We start from the raw sequence: 23,054 nt of genomic DNA on the forward strand, positions 1-23,054 counted from the left end.
GATTTCAAAGATTTTTTTGGCCCAAAATTGTTCTTACAGCCTTTTCCATATGGCAAAAAGTTACATTTTTTCCCAAAAGAATTTAACAAAAAAAGATGCCAAACTTTTCCAATAAACTGAATGATTGGTTTAATAAGTTTGTTATACAGCAATATAATTATGTAGTACTTAATATAATGAAAATTTTAAAATGTAGTTAAACATGCATTTATAAACAATAGGAATACTGTTATTTATAACCATAATAATAATGTTTGATTTTCCCAATTGAAATGTTTATCGGGCTATTTTTCACAATCACAAAGGCACAGGCTGTACAAAAATGATTGATTTAGAGAGGGAATGCATTTGGGGCCTTTGGGGTCAAGGTAACTTTTACTAAAAAGAGTTTCTGCTTGATAACTTCACTTTGGATGGAGCTATTGTGTTATTATGATGTGTATGTGTACTTTGTATGGAGACCTTAGGTTGAAAGCCACATAAATACTAAAAATCAATTAATATTTTGTAAAATATTTCGTGAAATGAAGTAAACCCATAAAATATCAGCTTTCCTTATAGCAATAGCCAGAATTTCAAAGCTTGGTGTGTTATAGTAACATAGATTTAAAAGATGCAAAATGCTTGTTTTTATATTAAAAAATTCCATAAAAGTGGAATAAGTCATCCCTGATTTGCCTAAGTGAACTTCAAAGGCTAATATGGGACACCACTTTACACATGCATTAAAGTGACAGTTCACGGCCCGGTCATAGCTATATATATATGGATGGAATCGTAAGAAAACGTTGTTTTTTTTTAGAATATCACTGAATCTTTGGTTGAAATTAGTTGAAAACAATATAGCGATTTTTATTTTGGGGTCAAGTATGGTAAAGTACGAAAACGGCTTATTAATATTCATGATTCAACCCGTTCATTCAAACCTAAACCAACAAAATTGCGCATAGGGTCGAATTTAGCAGAGAGAAGGTAATATCAAATGCAAATACATTTGTTACAGACGTAAACTGAGTTGAAACGCTATGTTTTTGCTAAATCTATGTATTTATCTTCCATATGCTAATAATGTTTAGCGAAAGCTAAATATAGATAAAATTTGCATACCTCGCGACACTGCAATGATTTTTGCCTATTGCATGTATATGATCAGTTATATATTTATGCCCCCCTTCAAAGAAGAGGGGGTATATTGTTTTGCACATGTCGGTCCGTCCGTCAGTCTGTCCACCAGATGATTTCCGGATGATAACTCAAGAACGCTTAGGCCTAGGATCATGAAACTTCATAGGTACATTGATCATGTATGGCGGATGACCCCTATTGATTTTCAGGTCACTAGGTCAAAGGTCAAGGTCACAGTGACTTGAAATAGTAAAATGGTTTCCAGATGATAACTTAAGAATGCTTAGGCCTAGGATCATGAAACTTTATAAGTACATTGATCATGACTGGCAGATGACCCCTATTGATTTTCAGGTCACTAGGTCAAAGGTCAAGGTCACAGTGACAAAAAACGTATTCACACAATGGCTGCCACTACAACTGACAGCCTATTTGAGGGTCATGCATGTTTTACAAACAGCCCTTGTTTTGTATCGATTCAAAACTGATTTTGACCACATTTTCGATGTCAACCTCGATATAAAATATATTTCAATGAATTTATATGAAGTTTATTTCTGGCTATACAATTTATATGGAAAACAACGATCTATTTCGTGAACTGTCACTTTAAGCTTGGTTGTACCAGAAAGAGGCTCATATCTCCAAGAAGGTACATCATTACAATCTTGTAACGTTTGTATTCTAATTAAATGAAACACATTATACACCCAAAATATCCAATGCCATGATTAAAATTATTGCATATTAGCCTTTATTTGATTTGTATCATACTACTGAAGCTTTTATAAATAAACCAAGCAAACAATGCACAAAACAATAATCTAATATGGATGTTGACTTTTTTAACACCATGATTTCAACATTATAATATTCCTGCATACATTACACATAAAGATCACAGATTTATTCAAAGCAACACTATTTTTCATTAGTAAAGATTGTGAATAATGTATCATTTTGTTACACTTGCATACATGAAAGACTCCTTTACAGAAGTCCCTTCTAAACAAAAATCTAGTCTAGGCTTAACACGTCTTCGCTGATTAGCCTGTGCAGACTCCACAGGCTAATCTGAAAAGACACTTAAAGTACATGCAAATATCTCAGTTTTTCTATAACCGTGCTCATATTATGCATTGATATAAAGTTAAGGCTTGGAAGTGTTATGAGTGAATCATATTGCATGCCTCAGGAGTCGGAGCGTACCGCTGCCCGTGAGAGGTTGGAAGCAGAGACAATCAAGGCCAGCATCCAGAGACACCGGCTGCAGTTCCTGCCCCAGCGTATAGCACAGGAGATCACAGGTACTCTCAATCACCTCACAGCCGTCTGTGCAGAGCTGTCTCTTAACCCTTTTCTGCTTAAAAGCAAAGTTAAATTTGCTATATGCAACCAGCATAAAACCAGATCAGCCTGCAAGTAACTCAATCTTGGGAGTAACTCACAGGCTGTTAACTCTTTCAGTGCGGGAACCGAATTTTGAAGGCCTTTGCAAACAGTTTGGATCCAGATGAGACGCCACAGAACGTGGCGTCTCATCTGGATCCAAACTGTTTGCTATTCTGATAGTATTCTTTGAATTTTTTTTAAAGAAAATGCTTATTTTAGAAATTCAACAGACGACATTTTAGCAGACAACAAATTTCCCAGCATGCAAAGGGTTAAGGTTTTATGCTGGTTTCTGCTCATCAGAAGCAGAGGGTTGGAAATGAGGCCTTTAAACCTTGAATCTAGTTAGAAAGGTCTTTTATTAAATTTTATTTTCTAAGTTTCTGCAATAGGTCAAAATACACATGATAGTTGGGAAGGGTTAACACTTTGGTGATTTCATGTGGTTTTGTTTTTGCATATCTGTATTATTGTCCCCTACTGGTTTCACCGGAGGGGACTTTTGGTTTGCGCTCTGTGTGTCTGTCTGTCTGTCTGTCTGTCAGTCCGTCACACGTTTCTGGATCCTGCTATAACTTTAAAATAATTTTTTAATGAAACTTGAAACATGGATAGATTGCAATATGGACATTATGCATGTCATTTCATTTTGTTCCTAGGTAAAAAATTCTGGTTGCTATGGCAACAAATATATAAAAAAAATGTTCTGACAATGGTGGAGTCGGTAGGGGACATTATATTGCTTGGCAATAGTATTGTTTTAAGTAATGCTTGAATTGGTTGTATATTTTGAATAGTTTGTATGTATATTTCTGTTTGTTTTGACAAATGAGATTAACAAATAGCTATTTTTGTCATTTTCTGCTAATTACAAATACTAGTTTGTCTAGGGTTTGTTTGTTATTTTGTGTTTACTTATTGGCTTAAGATGCCATTAATTAATTATCGTTAAACACTGTGTACAATGCGCATTTATGTATAGCGTATCAAGTTTTTAAAATAAATTTTGGGGTAAAAAGAAGTGCGCGTTATACACAGCGTTGTACGGTTATTAGAGCATTGTAAACTTGAGTCGTGTTCTGGAAAAAATGGACTTAATTCATTTGAATAAATTGTCGTCCCAGACAAGCGCCATCTTATCAGGGACAACAATTTTTGTTTTTTGGTATGTTTTCTTTATTAGAAGTTTCTTCTTAGCAAATACCCTTCAAAGTGGTGTGCCTGATTAGCCTGTGTGGGCTCACAGTCTGAGAGGAAAGTGGTGTGCCTGATTAGCTTGTGTGGGCTCCCAGTCTGAGAGGAAAGTGGTGTGCCTGATTAGCTTGTGTGGGCTCCCAGTCTGAGAGGAAAGTGGTGTGCCTGATTAGCCTGTGTGGGCTCCCAGTCTGAGAGGAAAGTGGTGTGCCTGATTAGCTTGTGTGGGCTCCCAGTCTGAGAGGAAAGTGGTGTGCCTGATTAGCTTGTGTGGGCTCCCAGTCTGAGAGGAAAGTGGTGTGCCTGATTAGCTTGTGTGGGCTCCCAGTCTGAGAGGAAAGTGGTGTGCCTGATTAGCTTGTGTGGTCTCACAGTCTGAGAGGAAAGTGGCGTGCCTGATTAGCTTGTGTGGTCTCACAGTCTGAGAGGAAAGTGGTGTGCCTGATTAGCCTGTGTGGTCTCACAGTCTGAGAGGAAAGTGGTGTGCCTGATTAGCTTGTGTGGTCTCACAGTCTGAGAGGAAAGTGGCGTGCCTGATTAGCCTGTGTGGGCTCCCAGTCTGAGAGGAAAGTGGTGTGCCTGATTAGCTTGTGTGGGCTCACAGTCTGAGAGGAAAGTGGTGTGCCTGATTAGCCTGTGTGGGCTCACAGTCTGAGAGGAAAGTGGTGTGCCTGATTAGCTGTGTGGTCTCACAGTCTGAGAGGAAAGTGGCGTGCCTGATTAGCTTGTGTGGGCTCCCAGTCTGAGAGGAAAGTGGTGTGCCTGATTAGCTTGTGTGGGCTCACAGTCTGAGAGGAAAGTGGTGTGCCTGATTAGCTTGTGTGGGCTCACAGTCTGAGAGGAAAGTGGCGTGCCTGATTAGCTTGTGTGGGCTCACAGTCTGAGAGGAAAGTGGTGTGCCTGATTAGCTTGTGTGGGCTCACAGTCTGAGAGGAAAGTGGCGTGCCTGATTAGCTTGTGTGGGCTCACAGTCTGAGAGGAAAGTGGCGTGCCTGATTAGCTTGTGTGGGCTCACAGTCTGAGAGGAAAGTGGTGTGCCTGATTAGCTTGTGTGGTCTCACAGTCTGAGAGGAAAGTGGTGTGCCTGATTAGCTTGTGTGGTCTCACAGTCTGAGAGGAAAGTGGTGTGCCTGATTAGCTTGTGTGGTCTCCCAGTCTGAGAGGAAAGTGGTGTGCCTGATTAGCTTGTGTGGTCTCACAGTCTGAGAGGAAAGTGGCGTGCCTGATTAGCCTGTGTGGTCTCCCAGTCTGAGAGGAAAGTGGTGTGCCTGATTAGCCTGTGTGGTCTCCCAGTCTGAGAGGAAAGTGGTGTGCCTGATTAGCCTGTGTGGGCTCACAGTCTGAGAGGAAAGTGGTGTGCCTGATTAGCTTGTGTGGTCTCCCAGTCTGAGAGGAAAGTGGTGTGCCTGATTAGCCTGTGTGGGCTCCCAGTCTGAGAGGAAAGTGGCGTGCCTGATTAGCCTGTGTGGGCTCCCAGTCTGAGAGGAAAGTGGTGTGCCTGATTAGCTTGTGTGGTCTCACAGTCTGAGAGGAAAGTGGTGTGCCTGATTAGCCTGTGTGGGCTCACAGTCTGAGAGGAAAGTGGTGTGCCTGATTAGCTTGTGTGGGCTCACAGTCTGAGAGGAAAGTGGTGTGCCTGATTAGCTTGTGTGGTCTCACAGTCTGAGAGGAAAGTGGTGTGCCTGATTAGCTTGTGTGGTCTCACAGTCTGAGAGGAAAGTGGCGTGCCTGATTAGCCTGTGTGGTCTCCCAGTCTGAGAGGAAAGTGGCGTGCCTGATTAGCTTGTGTGGGCTCACAGTCTGAGAGGAAAGTGGTGTGCCTGATTAGCTTGTGTGGTCTCACAGTCTGAGAGGAAAGTGGTGTGCCTGATTAGCCTGTGTGGTCTCCCAGTCTGAGAGGAAAGTGGTGTGCCTGATTAGCTTGTGTGGTCTCCCAGTCTGAGAGGAAAGTGGTGTGCCTGATTAGCCTGTGTGGGCTCCCAGTCTGAGAGGAAAGTGGCGTGCCTGATTAGCCTGTGTGGGCTCCCAGTCTGAGAGGAAAGTGGTGTGCCTGATTAGCTTGTGTGGTCTCACAGTCTGAGAGGAAAGTGGTGTGCCTGATTAGCCTGTGTGGGCTCACAGTCTGAGAGGAAAGTGGTGTGCCTGATTAGCTTGTGTGGTCTCACAGTCTGAGAGGAAAGTGGCGTGCCTGATTAGCCTGTGTGGGCTCCCAGTCTGAGAGGAAAGTGGTGTGCCTGATTAGCTTGTGTGGTCTCCCAGTCTGAGAGGAAAGTGGCGTGCCTGATTAGCTTGTGTGGTCTCACAGTCTGAGAGGAAAGTGGTGTGCCTGATTAGCTTGTGTGGTCTCACAGTCTGAGAGGAAAGTGGTGTGCCTGATTAGCTTGTGTGGGCTCACAGTCTGAGAGGAAAGTGGTGTGCCTGATTAGCTTGTGTGGTCTCACAGTCTGAGAGGAAAGTGGTGTGCCTGATTAGCTTGTGTGGTCTCCCAGTCTGAGAGGAAAGTGGTGTGCCTGATTAGCTTGTGTGGTCTCACAGTCTGAGAGGAAAGTGGCGTGCCTGATTAGCCTGTGTGGGCTCACAGTCTGAGAGGAATGTGGCGTGCCTGATTAGCTTGTGTGGTCTCACAGTCTGAGAGGAAAGTGGTGTGCCTGATTAGCTTGTGTGGACTCACAGTCTGAGAGGAAAGTGGTGTGCCTGATTAGCCTGTGTGGTCTCCCAGTCTGAGAGGAAAGTGGCGTGCCTGATTAGCCTGTGTGGTCTCACAGTCTGAGAGGAAAGTGGTGTGCCTGATTAGCTTGTGTGGGCTCACAGTCTGAGAGGAAAGTGGTGTGCCTGATTAGCTTGTGTGGTCTCACAGTCTGAGAGGAAAGTGGTGTGCCTGATTAGCTTGTGTGGTCTCACAGTCTGAGAGGAAAGTGGCGTGCCTGATTAGCTTGTGTGGTCTCCCAGTCTGAGAGGAAAGTGGTGTGCCTGATTAGCCTGTGTGGTCTCCCAGTCTGAGAGGAAAGTGGTGTGCCTGATTAGCTTGTGTGGTCTCCCAGTCTGAGAGGAAAGTGGTGTGCCTGATTAGCCTGTGTGGTCTCCCAGTCTGAGAGGAAAGTGGCGTGCCTGATTAGCCTGTGTGGGCTCCCAGTCTGAGAGGAAAGTGGTGTGCCTGATTAGCTTGTGTGGTCTCCCAGTCTGAGAGGAAAGTGGTGTGCCTGATTAGCCTGTGCGGTCTCCCAGTCTGAGAGGAAAGTGGTGTGCCTGATTAGCTTGTGTGGTCTCACAGTCTGAGAGGAAAGTGGCGTGCCTGATTAGCTTGTGTGGGCTCACAGTCTGAGAGGAAAGTGGTGTGCCTGATTAGCCTGTGTGGGCTCACAGTCTGAGAGGAAAGTGGCGTGCCTGATTAGCCTGTGTGGGCTCCCAGTCTGAGAGGAAAGTGGCGTGCCTGATTAGCTTGTGTGGTCTCACAGTCTGAGAGGAAAGTGGTGTGCCTGATTAGCCTGTGTGGGCTCCCAGTCTGAGAGGAAAGTGGTGTGCCTGATTAGCCTGTGTGGTCTCCCAGTCTGAGAGGAAAGTGGCGTGCCTGATTAGCTTGTGTGGTCTCACAGTCTGAGAGGAAAGTGGTGTGCCTGATTAGCCTGTGTGGGCTCCCAGTCTGAGAGGAAAGTGGTGTGCCTGATTAGCCTGTGTGGGCTCCCAGTCTGAGAGGAAAGTGGTGTGCCTGATTAGCTTGTGTGGTCTCCCAGTCTGAGAGGAAAGTGGTGTGCCTGATTAGCTTGTGTGGTCTCCCAGTCTGAGAGGAAAGTGGCGTGCCTGATTAGCTTGTGTGGTCTCACAGTCTGAGAGGAAAGTGGCGTGCCTGATTAGCTTGTGTGGTCTCACAGTCTGAGAGGAAAGTGGTGTGCCTGATTAGCTTGTGTGGTCTCACAGTCTGAGAGGAAAGTGGTGTGCCTGATTAGCTTGTGTGGTCTCCCAGTCTGAGAGGAAAGTGGTGTGCCTGATTAGCTTGTGTGGTCTCACAGTCTGAGAGGAAAGTGGTGTGCCTGATTAGCTTGTGTGGTCTCACAGTCTGAGAGGAAAGTGGTGCGCCTGATTAGCCTGTGTGGTCTCACAGTCTGAGAGGAAAGTGGCGTGCCTGATTAGCCTGTGTGGGCTCACAGTCTGAGAGGAAAGTGGCGTGCCTGATTAGCCTGTGTGGGCTCACAGTCTGAGAGGAAAGTGGCGTGCCTGATTAGCCTGTGTGGTCTCACAGTCTGAGAGGAAAGTGGCGTGCCTGATTAGCTTGTGTGGTCTCACAGTCTGAGAGGAAAGTGGCGTGCCTGATTAGCTTGTGTGGTCTCCCAGTCTGAGAGGAAAGTGGCGTGCCTGATTAGCCTGTGTGGGCTCCCAGTCTGAGAGGAAAGTGGCGTGCCTGATTAGCCTGTGTGGGCTCACAGTCTGAGAGGAAAGTGGTGTGCCTGATTAGCTTGTGTGGTCTCACAGTCTGAGAGGAAAGTGGCGTGCCTGATTAGCTTGTGTGGTCTCACAGTCTGAGAGGAAAGTGGCGTGCCTGATTAGCTTGTGTGGTCTCACAGTCTAAGAGGAAAGTGGCGTGCCTGATTAGCTTGTGTGGTCTCCCAGTCTGAGAGGAAAGTGGCGTGCCTGATTAGCTTGTGTGGGCTCACAGTCTGAGAGGAAAGTGGCGTGCCTGATTAGCTTGTGTGGTCTCACAGTCTGAGAGGAAAGTGGTGTGCCTGATTAGCCTGTGTGGGCTCACAGTCTGAGAGGAAAGTGGCGTGCCTGATTAGCTTGTGTGGGCTCACAGTCTGAGAGGAAAGTGGCGTGCCTGATTAGCTTGTGTGGTCTCACAGTCTGAGAGGAAAGTGGTGTGCCTGATTAGCTTGTGTGGTCTCACAGTCTGAGAGGAAAGTGGCGTGCCTGATTAGCTTGTGTGGTCTCCCAGTCTGAGAGGAAAGTGGCGTGCCTGATTAGCTTGTGTGGTCTCCCAGTCTGAGAGGAAAGTGGTGTGCCTGATTAGCTTGTGTGGTCTCCCAGTCTGAGAGGAAAGTGGCGTGCCTGATTAGCTTGTGTGGTCTCACAGTCTGAGAGAAAAGTGGTGTGCCTGATTAGCTTGTGTGGTCTCCCAGTCTGAGAGGAAAGTGGCGTGCCTGATTAGCTTGTGTGGTCTCCCAGTCTGAGAGGAAAGTGGCGTGCCTGATTAGCTTGTGTGGTCTCACAGTCTGAGAGGAAAGTGGTGTGCCTGATTAGCCTGTGTGGGCTCCCAGTCTGAGAGGAAAGTGGTGTGCCTGATTAGCCTGTGTGGGCTCCCAGTCTGAGAGGAAAGTGGTGTGCCTGATTAGCTTGTGTGGTCTCCCAGTCTGAGAGGAAAGTGGTGTGCCTGATTAGCTTGTGTGGTCTCCCAGTCTGAGAGGAAAGTGGCGTGCCTGATTAGCTTGTGTGGTCTCACAGTCTGAGAGGAAAGTGGCGTGCCTGATTAGCTTGTGTGGTCTCACAGTCTGAGAGGAAAGTGGTGTGCCTGATTAGCTTGTGTGGTCTCACAGTCTGAGAGGAAAGTGGTGTGCCTGATTAGCTTGTGTGGTCTCCCAGTCTGAGAGGAAAGTGGTGTGCCTGATTAGCTTGTGTGGTCTCACAGTCTGAGAGGAAAGTGGTGTGCCTGATTAGCTTGTGTGGTCTCACAGTCTGAGAGGAAAGTGGTGTGCCTGATTAGCCTGTGTGGTCTCACAGTCTGAGAGGAAAGTGGTGTGCCTGATTAGCCTGTGTGGGCTCACAGTCTGAGAGGAAAGTGGTGTGCCTGATTAGCTTGTGTGGTCTCACAGTCTGAGAGGAAAGTGGTGTGCCTGATTAGCCTGTGTGGGCTCACAGTCTGAGAGGAAAGTGGCGTGCCTGATTAGCCTGTGTGGTCTCACAGTCTGAGAGGAAAGTGGCGTGCCTGATTAGCTTGTGTGGTCTCCCAGTCTGAGAGGAAAGTGGCGTGCCTGATTAGCTTGTGTGGTCTCCCAGTCTGAGAGGAAAGTGGCGTGCCTGATTAGCCTGTGTGGGCTCCCAGTCTGAGAGGAAAGTGGCGTGCCTGATTAGCCTGTGTGGGCTCACAGTCTGAGAGGAAAGTGGTGTGCCTGATTAGCTTGTGTGGTCTCACAGTCTGAGAGGAAAGTGGCGTGCCTGATTAGCTTGTGTGGTCTCACAGTCTGAGAGGAAAGTGGCGTGCCTGATTAGCTTGTGTGGTCTCACAGTCTGAGAGGAAAGTGGCGTGCCTGATTAGCTTGTGTGGTCTCCCAGTCTGAGAGGAAAGTGGCGTGCCTGATTAGCTTGTGTGGGCTCACAGTCTGAGAGGAAAGTGGCGTGCCTGATTAGCTTGTGTGGTCTCACAGTCTGAGAGGAAAGTGGTGTGCCTGATTAGCCTGTGTGGGCTCACAGTCTGAGAGGAAAGTGGCGTGCCTGATTAGCTTGTGTGGGCTCACAGTCTGAGAGGAAAGTGGCGTGCCTGATTAGCTTGTGTGGTCTCACAGTCTGAGAGGAAAGTGGTGTGCCTGATTAGCTTGTGTGGTCTCACAGTCTGAGAGGAAAGTGGTGTGCCTGATTAGCTTGTGTGGGCTCACAGTCTGAGAGGAAAGTGGTGTGCCTGATTAGCCTGTGTGGGCTCCCAGTCTGAGAGGAAAGTGGTGTGCCTGATTAGCTTGTGTGGTCTCCCAGTCTGAGAGGAAAGTGGCGTGCCTGATTAGCTTGTGTGGGCTCACAGTCTGAGAGGAAAGTGGCGTGCCTGATTAGCTTGTGTGGGCTCATCTGGGATGACTCTTTACGCACATGCTCACTTATGAAAGACACATTTCTAAACTCTATGAACAGATGCTGTAGAGTCAGCCAAGAAGTCCAATGCTGAAGCCATTGTTCAGCTGAAGAAGCAGCTAGAGGACATCAACAAGAACATTGTGTACCTTGAGGGACACCAGAAAAAACTGGATGAGGAGAACGCCAGACTCCAGTAAGTTACTAGAGTGGTCTTGTTTTTATGTAATGAGTAAGACTAGAATGGTACATTTTAATACATTAAAAAGTAATGGAAAATTCATCTGTTTGAGTTTGTTAACATGTGCAGACCCCTGCACAATGGGGTAACACTAGAATGTACAGCATGGCAGCTTGAAGACATTAAAATGGCCTCTGAAAATGTTAACAACCACAGAAGGGTATAGCTTTGATATTACAGCATACAAACACTAGTTTAGAGTAGGAAAAGTGACACAAATGGGTTATTTACCATGAAGTCTTTAAAGTTTCTAGCATACTTTTGATAACCCAAAATCATCTGTGCAGTGTTTTAATTTAAAGCTTATTAGAGAAGTGTTTAACCAAGCAAATTTTGTATGGAGAGGGCTTATTAAGGACCTTTTTGTGCCATGATTTTGTTATAAATAAGAACCCACCTTCATCAGTTACCACCCACACGTTTTGTTTGCTGCCATACCAGACTGAATATTGTCTTTTTGTGCTCTCATGTAAAAGTGGAATCAACCAATTATTTTATTAAGTTGTAGAAATATTTATGTTGAAATATACTGATTGATGTGTTTTACAATACTAATTCATGTGTTTTACAATACTAATTCATGTGTTTTACAATACTTATCCATTTGTTTTACAATACTAATCCATTTGTTTTACAATACTAATCCATGTGTTTTACAATGCTCATCCATTTGTTTTACAATACTAATCCATGTGTTTTTGCAATACAAATCTGTGTTTTTTACAATACTAATCCATGCGTTTTACAGTACTAATCCATGTGTTTTGAAATACTACATGTAATTCATGTGTTTTACACTACTAATTCATGTAGTTTACAATACTCACCCATGTGTTTTACAATACTAATCCATGTGTTTTTCAATACAAATCCGTGTTTTTTAACATACTAATCCATGTGTTTTTTTACAAAACTAATACATGTGTTTTACAAAACTTATCAATATGTGTTTTACAATACTTGTCAATATGTGTTTTACAATACTAATCCATGTGTTTTACAATACTAATCCATGTGTTTTACAAACTCATCCATGTGTTTTACAATACTAATCCATGTGTTTTACAATACTAATCCATGTGTTTTACAATTCTAATCCATGTGTTTTACAAACTCATCCATGTGTTTTACAATACTCATCCATGTGTTTTACAATACTCATCCATGTGTTTTACAATGCTCATTCGTGTGTTTTACAATACTCATCCATGTGTTTTACAATACTCATCCATGGGTTTTACAATACTCATCCATGTGTTTTACAATACTCATCCATGTTTTTTACAATACTGATACATGTGTTTGATCTTGTTTCACAGGGACAGGTATTTGAGTGCAATAGCTGCAGTCTCCTTGAGATGCTTCTTTGATTTAGCTCTTTAGATCCCTGTCTGCTGCCCCACTCTATCTTTAGGATACAATGTCTATGAAGTTGTTTGTAAGGATTTACTCACGTTGGGTGTCAAGTTGTTTTGTATATGTGTGATGAGAATGGTATCACATGAGAAGTGTGATGAGCGAAAGGATTAAGGATTTCACCTGTTTGATCTCATTTAGTGTGTTGTAAGAGCTCTGTCATGCAAAAATTGGTATTTTGCCATGTGCTACCAGCATAAATCTAGATCAGCCTGTGCCTGGTCATTAGCTTCTATGTCTGCTATTAAGTCATTCATGCTTTTGTGGTCTCATTAGCTGATATGGAATGGGTAGGCTGGTCTTGAGCTACTAGAGCCGCATATGGTATAAGATCTATTTTTGCATTATGCGGTTTTTATCTTTGGGTATATCATCACATAGCATACCACTATGGTAGTGAGCATTTGAAAAGTCAACTGCATAGCCTTGGTAAAACATATCTAATTTTATTTCACCGACTTGCATTTTGTCTCTTCTTTAATTTTATTGATGTTTGGTCTGAATATTGCTTTTTTTTAGTTTAGTGAAGTTTTCAAAGCAATAGCATTTTAAGTTCAAATTAGTTGTAATATATAAATTCATTTTGAGCTTGACTTCTCTTAAATATCTGAGCTTTACTACTCACCCAAATAATGGCGTCAGTGTCTGTGTAATGCTCTGGTTCAGGCAAATTTGCAACATCTCCATAGCACCATTTCTACTAAAAGTATTACAGTCAATCTTGTATTTAGAGACCACTTAAGGGAGTAACCAAAAGTGGTCTCTTAATAAAATGGTCTTTAAATAAAAAAAGGCCATTTGGGAAGAATATGCGGACCTTCCATTTTAAATCCAGATGTAGGATTATCACCTTTTGACACAATTATTTCCACTTTTGTAATCAATCTAACTAAAAATAAAATAAATTAATAATGTTTTATTAAAATGTGTTTTATTTGTATTCTCTTATTCTAAAATTTATTAAATTTGGGTTTTCTGACTCCAAACTCATTCGCGATGTTACGTGCACTTTTACTCTTAGACAATTCCAATACCCGAATTTTCTCATTAAACGTTAACACTTTCTGTTTTGACATTTTAATTTCTGCATGTAAGCTTTTGGAAATCTGACTCAATTATGGTGCATAGGGAAATAAATAAAACACATCGATTGAAAACTAAATAAACAGGCCTGATTTGAAAAATTTGCTAACACAAACTAATAAGCATAAGTAGAATTAATTTTTTTAGAGAACGGATATCGACACATGTTACAGATTAATAGTTTATTTTTTACACCTCGGGATATATATATAAACTGAAAATGGTGGAGTTTCGCCGGTAGGGGACTTTTATCGCTTGACAATAGTCTTGTTTTTTTCTGATTTGTAAATTCCGTGGTAGATATGAAGGCTGATGTAGCTGTCTGCTGTGGAATGCAGTGATTGAGTAGCAGTGTGAGTCTGCTGTGGAATGCAGTGATTGAGTAGCAGTGTGAGTCTGCTGTGGAATGCAGTGATTGAGTAGCAGTGTGAGTCTGCTGTGGAATGCAGTGATTGGGTAGCAGTGTGAGTTACATTTGAGCCTCACTCTGGCAAATCTGGGCATAAGGCATGTGTGTAAGGTGTCACCCAGATTGGCCTTACACTTAAGGCATGTGTGTAAGGTGTCGCCCAGATTGGCCTTACACTTAAGGCATGTGTGTAAGGTGTCGCCCAAATTGGTCTTACACTTAAGGCATGTGTGTAAGGGGTCGCCCAGATTGGTCTTACACTTAAGGCATGTGTGTAAGGTGTCGCCCAGATTGGTCTTACACTTAAGGCATGTGTGTAAGGTGTCAACCAGATTGGTCTTACACTTAAGGCATGTGTGTAAGGTGTCGCCCAGTTTGGTCTTACACTTTCCCTGAAACTGGCATGTGTGTAAGGTGTCGCCCAGATTGGTCTTACACTTAAGGCATGTGTGTAAGGTGTCGCCCAGATTGGTCTTACACTTAAGGCATGTGTGTAAGGTGTCGCCCAGATTGGTCTTACACTTAAAGCATGTGTGTAAGGTGTCGCCCAGATTGGTCTTACACTTTCCCTGAAACTGGCATGTGTGTAAGGTGTCGCCCAGATTGGTTTTACACTTAAGGCATGTGTGTAAGGTGTCGCCCAGATTGGTCTTACACTTAAGGCATGTGTGTAAGGTGTCACCCAGATTGGTCTTACACTTTCCCTGAAACTGGATTTTCGCTAAGAAGAGACTTTCTCTAAATGAAAAATACCATGAAAGCAGAAATTGTTGTCCCTGATTGACCTGTTTGGACTGCGTAGGCTTATTTTGGATGATAAATACCATGAAAGCAGAAATTATTGTCCCTGATTGACCTGTTTGGACTGCGTAGGCTTATTTTGGATGATAAATACCATGAAAGCAGAAATTATTGTCCCTGATTGACCTGTTTGGACTGCGTAGGCTTATCTGGGATGATACTTTAAGCACATGTATTATGCCCAGTTTTTCACAAAGCTAGAGTTGTAGCCATCACTTGGTCTGACACTAATGGCTACAGAGTTACGAATCTTTGTGATTTCAGTGCAGTGAATTTTAAATTGAATCATGTTTAAAATGCTAGGGCCGACTGATTTAATAATAAGATATAATGAATATGAATAATAGAAATTCAGCCTTTCAATAAGTAGATATTAACTCTCTACATATTCATAGATGGCAATTGAATATTCAAATTTAATTTAATTCAATTAAATGTTTGAGATGAAACAAATATTTTATATAAAAGGAAGACAGAACATGAGCTTCTCAATAAAAGTATTTGGTAACATACATGTAGTTCAAAAATTGTTATATTATTATGAGCAATTAGGCTTGTTCTGGTGTTGTCTTGATGTTCCTAAATAGAAGGTTTGTATGCAATCGTAGAGTAAATTTACAATTTCTTTAATGTACAAAATAATGTAATGTATTTGAGTGAAAGGAGTATCTGTGTGGGTGTTATGGAATTGTTCTATGAAAAATATTATTAACATGATATCTTTTGAAACTGTCTGCCTAGTCCTTTGATGTTTGATGTTGTATACAAATATGTACTTTAATGTTTTTTATGTTTTATAATATTTGTGACAATATGGTGATGTGTTACAGTCTATGATCTGTAATAGAACTGACCTTGTCCAGTCCCAGTCCTGACTTTTTCAGTCCAGTACTTACCCACATGCTGTCCCAGCACTGACCCCATGTTTCCCATTCCAGCCCTGAGAGGGAGCAGGTGAGACAGCTTCATGAGGAGATCATCTCTCAGCTCAACCAGCGCATGGCAGAGAAGGCCAGGTACTGTACACACTGTGAGTTGTCTTCTGAGAAAACAGGGCATAATGCATGTGAGTAAAGTGTCGTCCAAGATTAGCCTGTGCAGTCCGCACAGGCTAATCAGGGACAACACTTTCTGCCCAAATTGGATTTGTGCTAAAAAGAGACTTCATTTAAAAGAAAAATGTCATAAAAGCGGAAAGTGTCGTCCCTGATTAGCCTGTGCGGACTGCACTGGCTAATCTGGGAAAACACTTTACGCACATGCATTATGCCCAGTTTTCTCAGAACACGACTCACAGTACTGAAGATATGTTATGGGAAAACTGGGCATTATGCTTTGCCGTAAAGTGTCATCCCAGATTAGCTTGACAGTCCACAAAGACTAATCAGGGGCTAGACTTTCCCAGCTATTTGTTTTACTCTGTTGGGAAAAGTACCAGTACCATACCATTTGGAAAAATAAGCAGGAAAAAAATCTGACATTGGGAAAATGTGCAATGTTAAATCTCTAGATTGAGAATAATGGGTCCCTTTCATTGCTTGGTATTAATTGCACAAACCAATTTAAATATTCATTTACATGCCTTTTGGCTTAGAATGTTCAATTTCAGTGTTCATTTTATTTGTTCACTTGCAGTCAATGCACTTTTGGAACAAAATTTTTATTCTTTGGGGAATTTTTCAGATAGCCATTGGAAATGTTGTTGTTTGTCCTGGGAAATTACCTTTTACAGGAACTTTATATACAGAAGGAAACAAATCTCGTTTTCTGCTTATGCTGGATTTGTCTTTAGAAGAGACCTCCTTTAACCCTTTGCATGCTGGGAAATTTGTCGTCTGCTAAAATGTCGTCTGCTGAATTTCTAAAACTAGCATTTTCTTCGATTTTTTTCAAAGAATACTATCAGAATAGCAAACACTTTGGATCCAGATGAGACGCCACGTTCTGTGGCGTCTCATCTGGATCCAAACTGTTTGCAAAGACCTTCAAAATTCAGTTCCCGCACTGAAAGGGTTAAACGAAAAAATTCCATGTCAGCTAAAAGTATCATCCCTGATAAGCCTGGACCAACTGCTCACGCTCATCTTCTACAATGCTTTAGGCACATACATTAAGCCCAGTTTTTGCAAAACGTGTCTCATTGAAACAGCACTTTGATTTTTCAGTTAATGTCATATTGTTCTATATTTGAACTAGATTGATGTTCACTTTATTAAAAGTCTGTCTGCCATCCACTGGTAACACCGATTCAAATCAAACTCAGAATAACAGCACTCATGATGTTAGATAGTGATAAATTAACATTATCATTCAATTAAAAAAAGATTATTGTACCTTTATTATGTTATGTAAAACTACCTTTAAATATACATGTATCATCATTTAGAAATAGCGAGTGTAGTATCTGCTATTGAAGTATGTCCTATATAATCAACATAGTCAATTAATGCTATAAGCTATGATTGCATCTGTAACTTCACTGCATAAAGGTTCTGATCGTCTTTGGTAAGAGTTACACTACAATGATTGTCTTCTGTTAGAGTAACACTACATTGATTGTCTTTGTTTAGGGTTACACTTAAACTGATTGTCTTTGTTTAGGGTTACACTTAAACTGATTGTCTTTGTTTAGGGTTACACTTAAACTGATTGTCTTGCATGCTGGTCTGACTGGTATGATTTTTTTTGGGTAAGGGTTAGACTACATTGATTGTCCTGGGTTAGGGTTACACTACATTGATTGATTATCTTGCAGTATGCAGATCCATTTGAATGAGACGCGAGACAAAGTGCGGCAGACAAACCAGGAGGTAAAAACTCTTGCCATGGTCTTGCTCACCAACATTCATACTTAGTTTTGGCTACATTTCACTTTCAATTATATGTTTTATTCATGCTATTGTTATAATGTTTAAACTAGCTTTTACTAGTCTCAACATTTTCCTTGTTAATTTTATTTGAACTTTGTTTGTCAAATTGAGCTTTGATGTTTACAATACACCTTATTTTGAAACCATTAATTTGGCTCCAAGTTTATTTTAATTTATTGATAATACATTTTAAGGTGTACATTTAATTTATCGGACTTCAAGATATTGTGTGATATTTTTTGCTAACAAGCCAAGCGGGGAAGCAGTGGAAAACACACCACTGCTTTGTTTGGTTTTGTGCTGGTAGAATGGAGAATACAATTGAATTAACATTACTATTGAGACTTGCATGGGGCTTAATTCATGTGTGTTAAAGGCCATCCTAGATAAGCCAGTGAAGTCTGCACAGGTTTATCAGGGACAACACTTTCTGCTTTTATTGTATTTTTTTGTGTAAAATAAGTCTATTTGCAAAAATCCAGTTAAGTGCAAAGTGTTGTCCCTGATTAGCCTGTGGACTGCATAGGCTAATCTGGTATGATGCTTTACGCACATGCATTAAGACCCATTTTCCAAAAGTGAGGCTTAATTGTCAGTGTCCATTCATCAGTTCACTTATGCATAATTCTTAACAAGTATTAATAGTCCTAATTTGCTGGGGCATTTATTTCTTATGGACCATTGTCTACTTTTGCTTCAGAGCTTCTCCGTAATCATACGATGTCTGTGTGTCCCCTGTAATATGTATAACCATCAGACACAATGGACATGTCTAGTTTTGGTTCAGATCTTCCCTACAATATAACTTCTGCATGTGTTTGTTACAGATAGTGGACCTGGAGGATGGTATACTGAATGTGTTTGTTACAGATAGTGGACCTGGAGGACGGTATACTGCATGTGTTTGTTACAGATAGTGGACCTGGAGGATGGTATACTGCATGTTTTTGTTAAAGATAGTGGACCTGGAGGATGGTATACTGCATGTGTTTGTTACAGATAGTGGACCTGGAGGATGGTATACTGCATGTGTTTGTTACAGATAGTGGACCTAGAGGACTGTATACTGCATGTTTTTGTTACAGATAGTGGACCTGGAGGATGGTATACTGCATGTGTTTGTTACAGATAGTGGACCTGGAGGACTGTATACTGCATGTGTTTGTTACAGATAGTGGACCTGGAGGATGGTATACTGCATGTGTTTGTTACAGATAGTGGACCTGGAGGATGGTATACTGCATGTGTTTGTAACAGATAGTGGACCTGGAGGATGGTATACTGCATGTGTTTGTTACAGATAGTGGACCTGGAGGATGGTATACTGCATGTGTTTGTTACAGATAGTGGACCTGGAGGATGGTATACTGCAGCTGAAAGAGGACCTCATCAATGAGAGAGGTGAGGCCCGGGCTGAGAAGAGGCAGCTCAAGAAGGCAGTGGCTCAAACATCAGACAAAACCAAGGAGCAGCGGCAGACCAATATAGAGAAGAAGAAAGAACTAGATGGATTACATGGGAGACTGGTGGAAAGTGAAGGCAAACTGGACGCCTTAAGAAAGGTGAATTTATTATAAACTGAATCAAATAAATGGTAAAGGTCTTTTTTATTATAGTGTCACCCGTATTGATGGTGTATACCATGTACCTCCCAACTCCTATCACTATGCCAGTCACCAGGCGGATAGAAATCGGTAACCATTCATTTTTAACGCTCGCGGCTCACGAACCAGCCATATCGGAACAAGTATGAGCCAAACCAGCCATAGCAGAACAAGTCCCATGACAAACATCCATCCTTCGACAAACGCTCTCCATGGCGGACGCCTTATCCACTAAGCCAGGGCAACCAAATAAGACGTGTTAACATTAACACATTGATAGTTATTGACATTACCACCAATTGTTGGGGCATTGTTTGAAAATCATTGGAAAAGAAGAGTTTAGCATTCAAGCAAACTTGTTTACTTATTGAACACTTACATCATATTCATGCCCAACCCTCTTCAGCCAAGTAATGAGGTATATTGCTTTGCACCTGTGCGTGTTTTTGAAACATGATTGTTTTATTATGGGATTGATATTTGGGATGACAAGAAAATGCTTTTTGCTGATTTTAGTAAAGGTCAACAAGTCAAAATTTGAGATTACAAAGGCTTATCAGATCAACCAGTCAGGTTAAAGGTCAAACAACCAGTCAGGTTAAAGGTCACACAACCAGTCAGTTTAAAGGTCACAGCAGCATGAAATTTTAAGTTCCTCCACAAGTGCAAATATGAACATGCAATGTATAAACAAAATCTCTGAACATAGTTATGACTAGGCCGCATCTTGATGGTATTAATCTTTTTTCAAACATCTCTTTTAATTGAATTTAAAAGTTCATTCATTCATTTTTAAACATTATTGTTATACCATTCAACTATTCATTTACATCAAAATCTTTGGATAAAAGCAAAACTTAGCATGTTAAATGCTCTACCTAGAGTCTGCGTTGCTATAAAAAACCACAACAATTTTCATGCTTACTACAGTGTACATTTCTATGACGACACTATTTTTAATGCTTGTCTTTAGAGTCTCCCTGGACATGAGACCAACAACACTATGTTTAATGCTTTCTGCAGAGTCTGTGTCGCTATGAAACCAACAACACTATGTTTAATGCTTTCTGCAGAGTCTGTGTCGCTATGAAACTCACAACACTATGTTTAAAGTTTTCTGTAGAGTCTGTGTCGCTATGAAACCAACAACACTATGTTTAATGCTTTCTGCAGAGTCTGTGTCCCTATGAAACCAACAACACTATGTTTAATGCTTTCTGCAGAGTCTGTGTCGCTATGAAACCAACAACACTATGTTTAATGCTTTCTGCAGAGTCTGCATCGCTATGAAACCAACAACACTATGTTTAATGCTTTTTGTAGAGTCTGTGTCGCTATGAAACCAACAGCACTATGTTTAATCCTTTCTGTAGAGTCTGTGTTGCTATGAAACTAACAACATTATGTTTAATGCTTTTTGCAGAGTCTGTGTCGCTATGAGACCAACAACACTATGTTTAATGCTTTCTGTACAGTCTTCGTCACTATGAAACCAACAACACTATGTTTAATGCTTTCTGCAGAGTCTGTGTCGCTATGAAACCAACAACACTATGTTTTAAGCTTTCTGTAGAGTCTGTGTCACTATAAAACCAACAACACTATGTTTAATGCTTTCTGCAGAGTCTGTGTTGCTATGAAACCAACAACACTATGTTTAATGCTTTCTGCAGAGTCTGTGTTGCTATGAAACCAACAACAATATGTTTAATGCTTTCTGCAGAGTCTGCATCACTATGAAACCAACAACACTATGTTTAATGCTTTCTGTAGAGTCTATGTCGCTATGAAACTAACAACACTATGTTAAATGCTTTCTGTAGAGTCTGCGTCGCTATGAGACCCACAACACTATGTTTAATGCTTTCTGTAGAGTCTGCGTCGCTATGAAACCAACAAGGCCAAGTTGGAAGGTCAAGAGAGGGCTCTCACTGCACAGCTGCAGAAACAACTGAAACAGAACGAGGAGCTTAAAAGGAAAGGGTAAGACCACTGTGTGTTAGATGGCAGAGTGTAAGACCACGATGTGTTAGATGGCAGAGGGTAAGACCACCCGTTGTTAGATGGCAGAGGGTGAGACCACGGTGTGTTAGATGGCAGAGGGTAAGACCACGGTGTGTAAGAGGGCAGAGGGTAAGACCATGGTGTGTTAGAGGGCAGAGGGTAAGACCATGGTGTGTTAGAGGGCAGAGGGTAAGATCATGGTGTGTTAGAGGGCAGACCATGTTGTGATAGAGTGCAGAGGGTAAGACCACTGTGTGTTAGAGGGCAGAGAATAGTGAGGAAATATTCAAATAGTCAGTAGCTTATTATTTTGTGTAGTCTTGCGGTACCATATTATATCTCACCTCATACAAAAATGACCTAATCTGATTGGCTTAGAGCAGTCAACTCCCCAAGGTGTATTTTCCATACACCCAGAGTAATTTCCATACACCCTAAGTAATCGCGTGGTCTGTTGAGATATAATAGTAACACAGTTAGTAACTGATGGTGGCTTCGCTCTTGTATGGTTGAAATTACTGAGGGTAATTCAGGCTTATTTGTATGATAAGAAACAATAAATTTATGAAAGGGCACATGGCATTACATGACTTAAGGATTGTTCAGCTCATTCACTTTATTTTGACTGCACTCCTGTCAGACCACATTTATTGTATGCTGACAAGGCAGAATGATGAAAATTATTAGGCTAATTATTCTATGTATTTAGAACACACAGTATTTTGTGACCAAGCTGTATGATGAATTGACGTGCTGTGAAACATAACTTTTTAATTTTTTAGTTTTATATTTATTTCAGACACTGTTGAATTGCATTATCTAAAATATTACATTATGTGCTTTATTGTACGCTCATTCACATGTTCCATACATAGATACACATATGGGCTGTGTTCTGTGATAAAGGGGTTTAATGCATGTGCGTAAATGTAGTCCCTGATTAGCCTGTGCAGTCTGCACAGGCTAATCAGGGACGCCACTTTCTACTTTTGAAATATTTTTTGTTTAAAGAAAGTCTCTTCTTAGCAAAAAAAACCAGTTTAGGCGTAAAGTGTCGTCCCTAATTAGCCTGTGCAAACTGTACAGGCAAATCTGGGACGACACTTAACGCACATGCATTAAACCCCTTTTTCACAGAGCACGTCCCATAAATAATCCTCGGTCTGTTTATGAGGTGTGACTCTTACACATGTTCCATATATAAACCTCTGTTTGTCAGGCATGCGATCATTCAGGAGGACATGAAGCTTGAGAGAGAGTTCATTGAGAACGAACTAAAACTCACCAACAAGCTGAAAAAGGTAGGCGCAGGCCAAAGTATTTAGTAGTGTTTGGTCGTTGTTGTGATTGGCCAATTAGGAGTTGAACCCAAAGAGTGGAAATTCCGAACAAGGAAAATTTTAAATGACAGAATTGTTCAAGTAAAAAATAAATATTTATAATGTCTAGTTAAAGTTTGGCTTTCTCTGTATCAGATAGCGAGATGAAACAAATTTCTTGGTGTACATTGTTCGATTATTCAACTTTGTTAAGATATTATGCTCACAAACATTTTGAGATGAATCAACAACAACAAACTTAAAGGGGCTGTCAACCAGAAAAAAAGAAAAGTTCTAAAATACCTTATTTTTTTACAATTATTAGTTTATATTGATTAAAATATCACGACTGGTATATTACATTACTTGAAAAAAGTTGTTAAGTTTTCATATTTTCAGTATATTTGGTAATACAATTTTACTACGTATGTCTTCCAGGTAACTACCAATTAACTATAAATAATGCAAGTAGATTGATCATCATCGTCACTTGGTTAACCCAAAAATTTATGACCGAATATATTGAAAATATGAAAACATAAGAACTTTTTTTAAGTAATGTAATATACCAGTCTTGATATTTTAATCAATATATAAATTGTAAAAAATACGTTTTTTTTACTTTTCTTTTTTCGTCAATCTGGTTGACAGCCCCTTTAAGATCTTTCATAATTTCAGTCTCGCTCTGGTTAAACAGGCTTTGATGCATGTGCGTCAAGTGTCATCCCAGATTAGCCTGTGCAATCCGCTAAGGCTAACTATGGAAGCAACTTTCCCCTTTTATGGAATTTATCATTTAAAGGAGGGCCTCTTCTAAACAAAATTCCA

At 41.3% G+C, this 23,054-nt stretch overlaps 1 protein-coding gene across 5 annotated transcripts in view; it reads left to right on the plus strand.

The window, feature by feature from the left end:
* The window catches only part of LOC127871190 (paramyosin-like), an 88,718-nt gene that overhangs the window by 5,790 nt on the left and 59,874 nt on the right, over nucleotides 1-23,054 (plus strand). For all 5 annotated transcript variants that reach the window (XM_052413935.1, XM_052413932.1, XM_052413936.1 and 2 more), the window contains exons 3-9: nucleotides 2,321-2,432; nucleotides 10,540-10,675; nucleotides 15,368-15,445; nucleotides 17,185-17,239; nucleotides 18,643-18,861; nucleotides 20,777-20,886; nucleotides 22,127-22,208. In XM_052413935.1, coding sequence (XP_052269895.1) covers nucleotides 2,321-2,432; nucleotides 10,540-10,675; nucleotides 15,368-15,445; nucleotides 17,185-17,239; nucleotides 18,643-18,861; nucleotides 20,777-20,886; nucleotides 22,127-22,208 — 792 coding nt within the window. The remainder of the gene's footprint in view (nucleotides 1-2,320; nucleotides 2,433-10,539; nucleotides 10,676-15,367; nucleotides 15,446-17,184; nucleotides 17,240-18,642; nucleotides 18,862-20,776; nucleotides 20,887-22,126; nucleotides 22,209-23,054) is intronic.

Source organism: Dreissena polymorpha, chromosome 3, assembly GCF_020536995.1.
Source record: "Dreissena polymorpha isolate Duluth1 chromosome 3, UMN_Dpol_1.0, whole genome shotgun sequence".
Classification (NCBI taxonomy): domain Eukaryota; kingdom Metazoa; phylum Mollusca; class Bivalvia; order Myida; family Dreissenidae; genus Dreissena; species Dreissena polymorpha.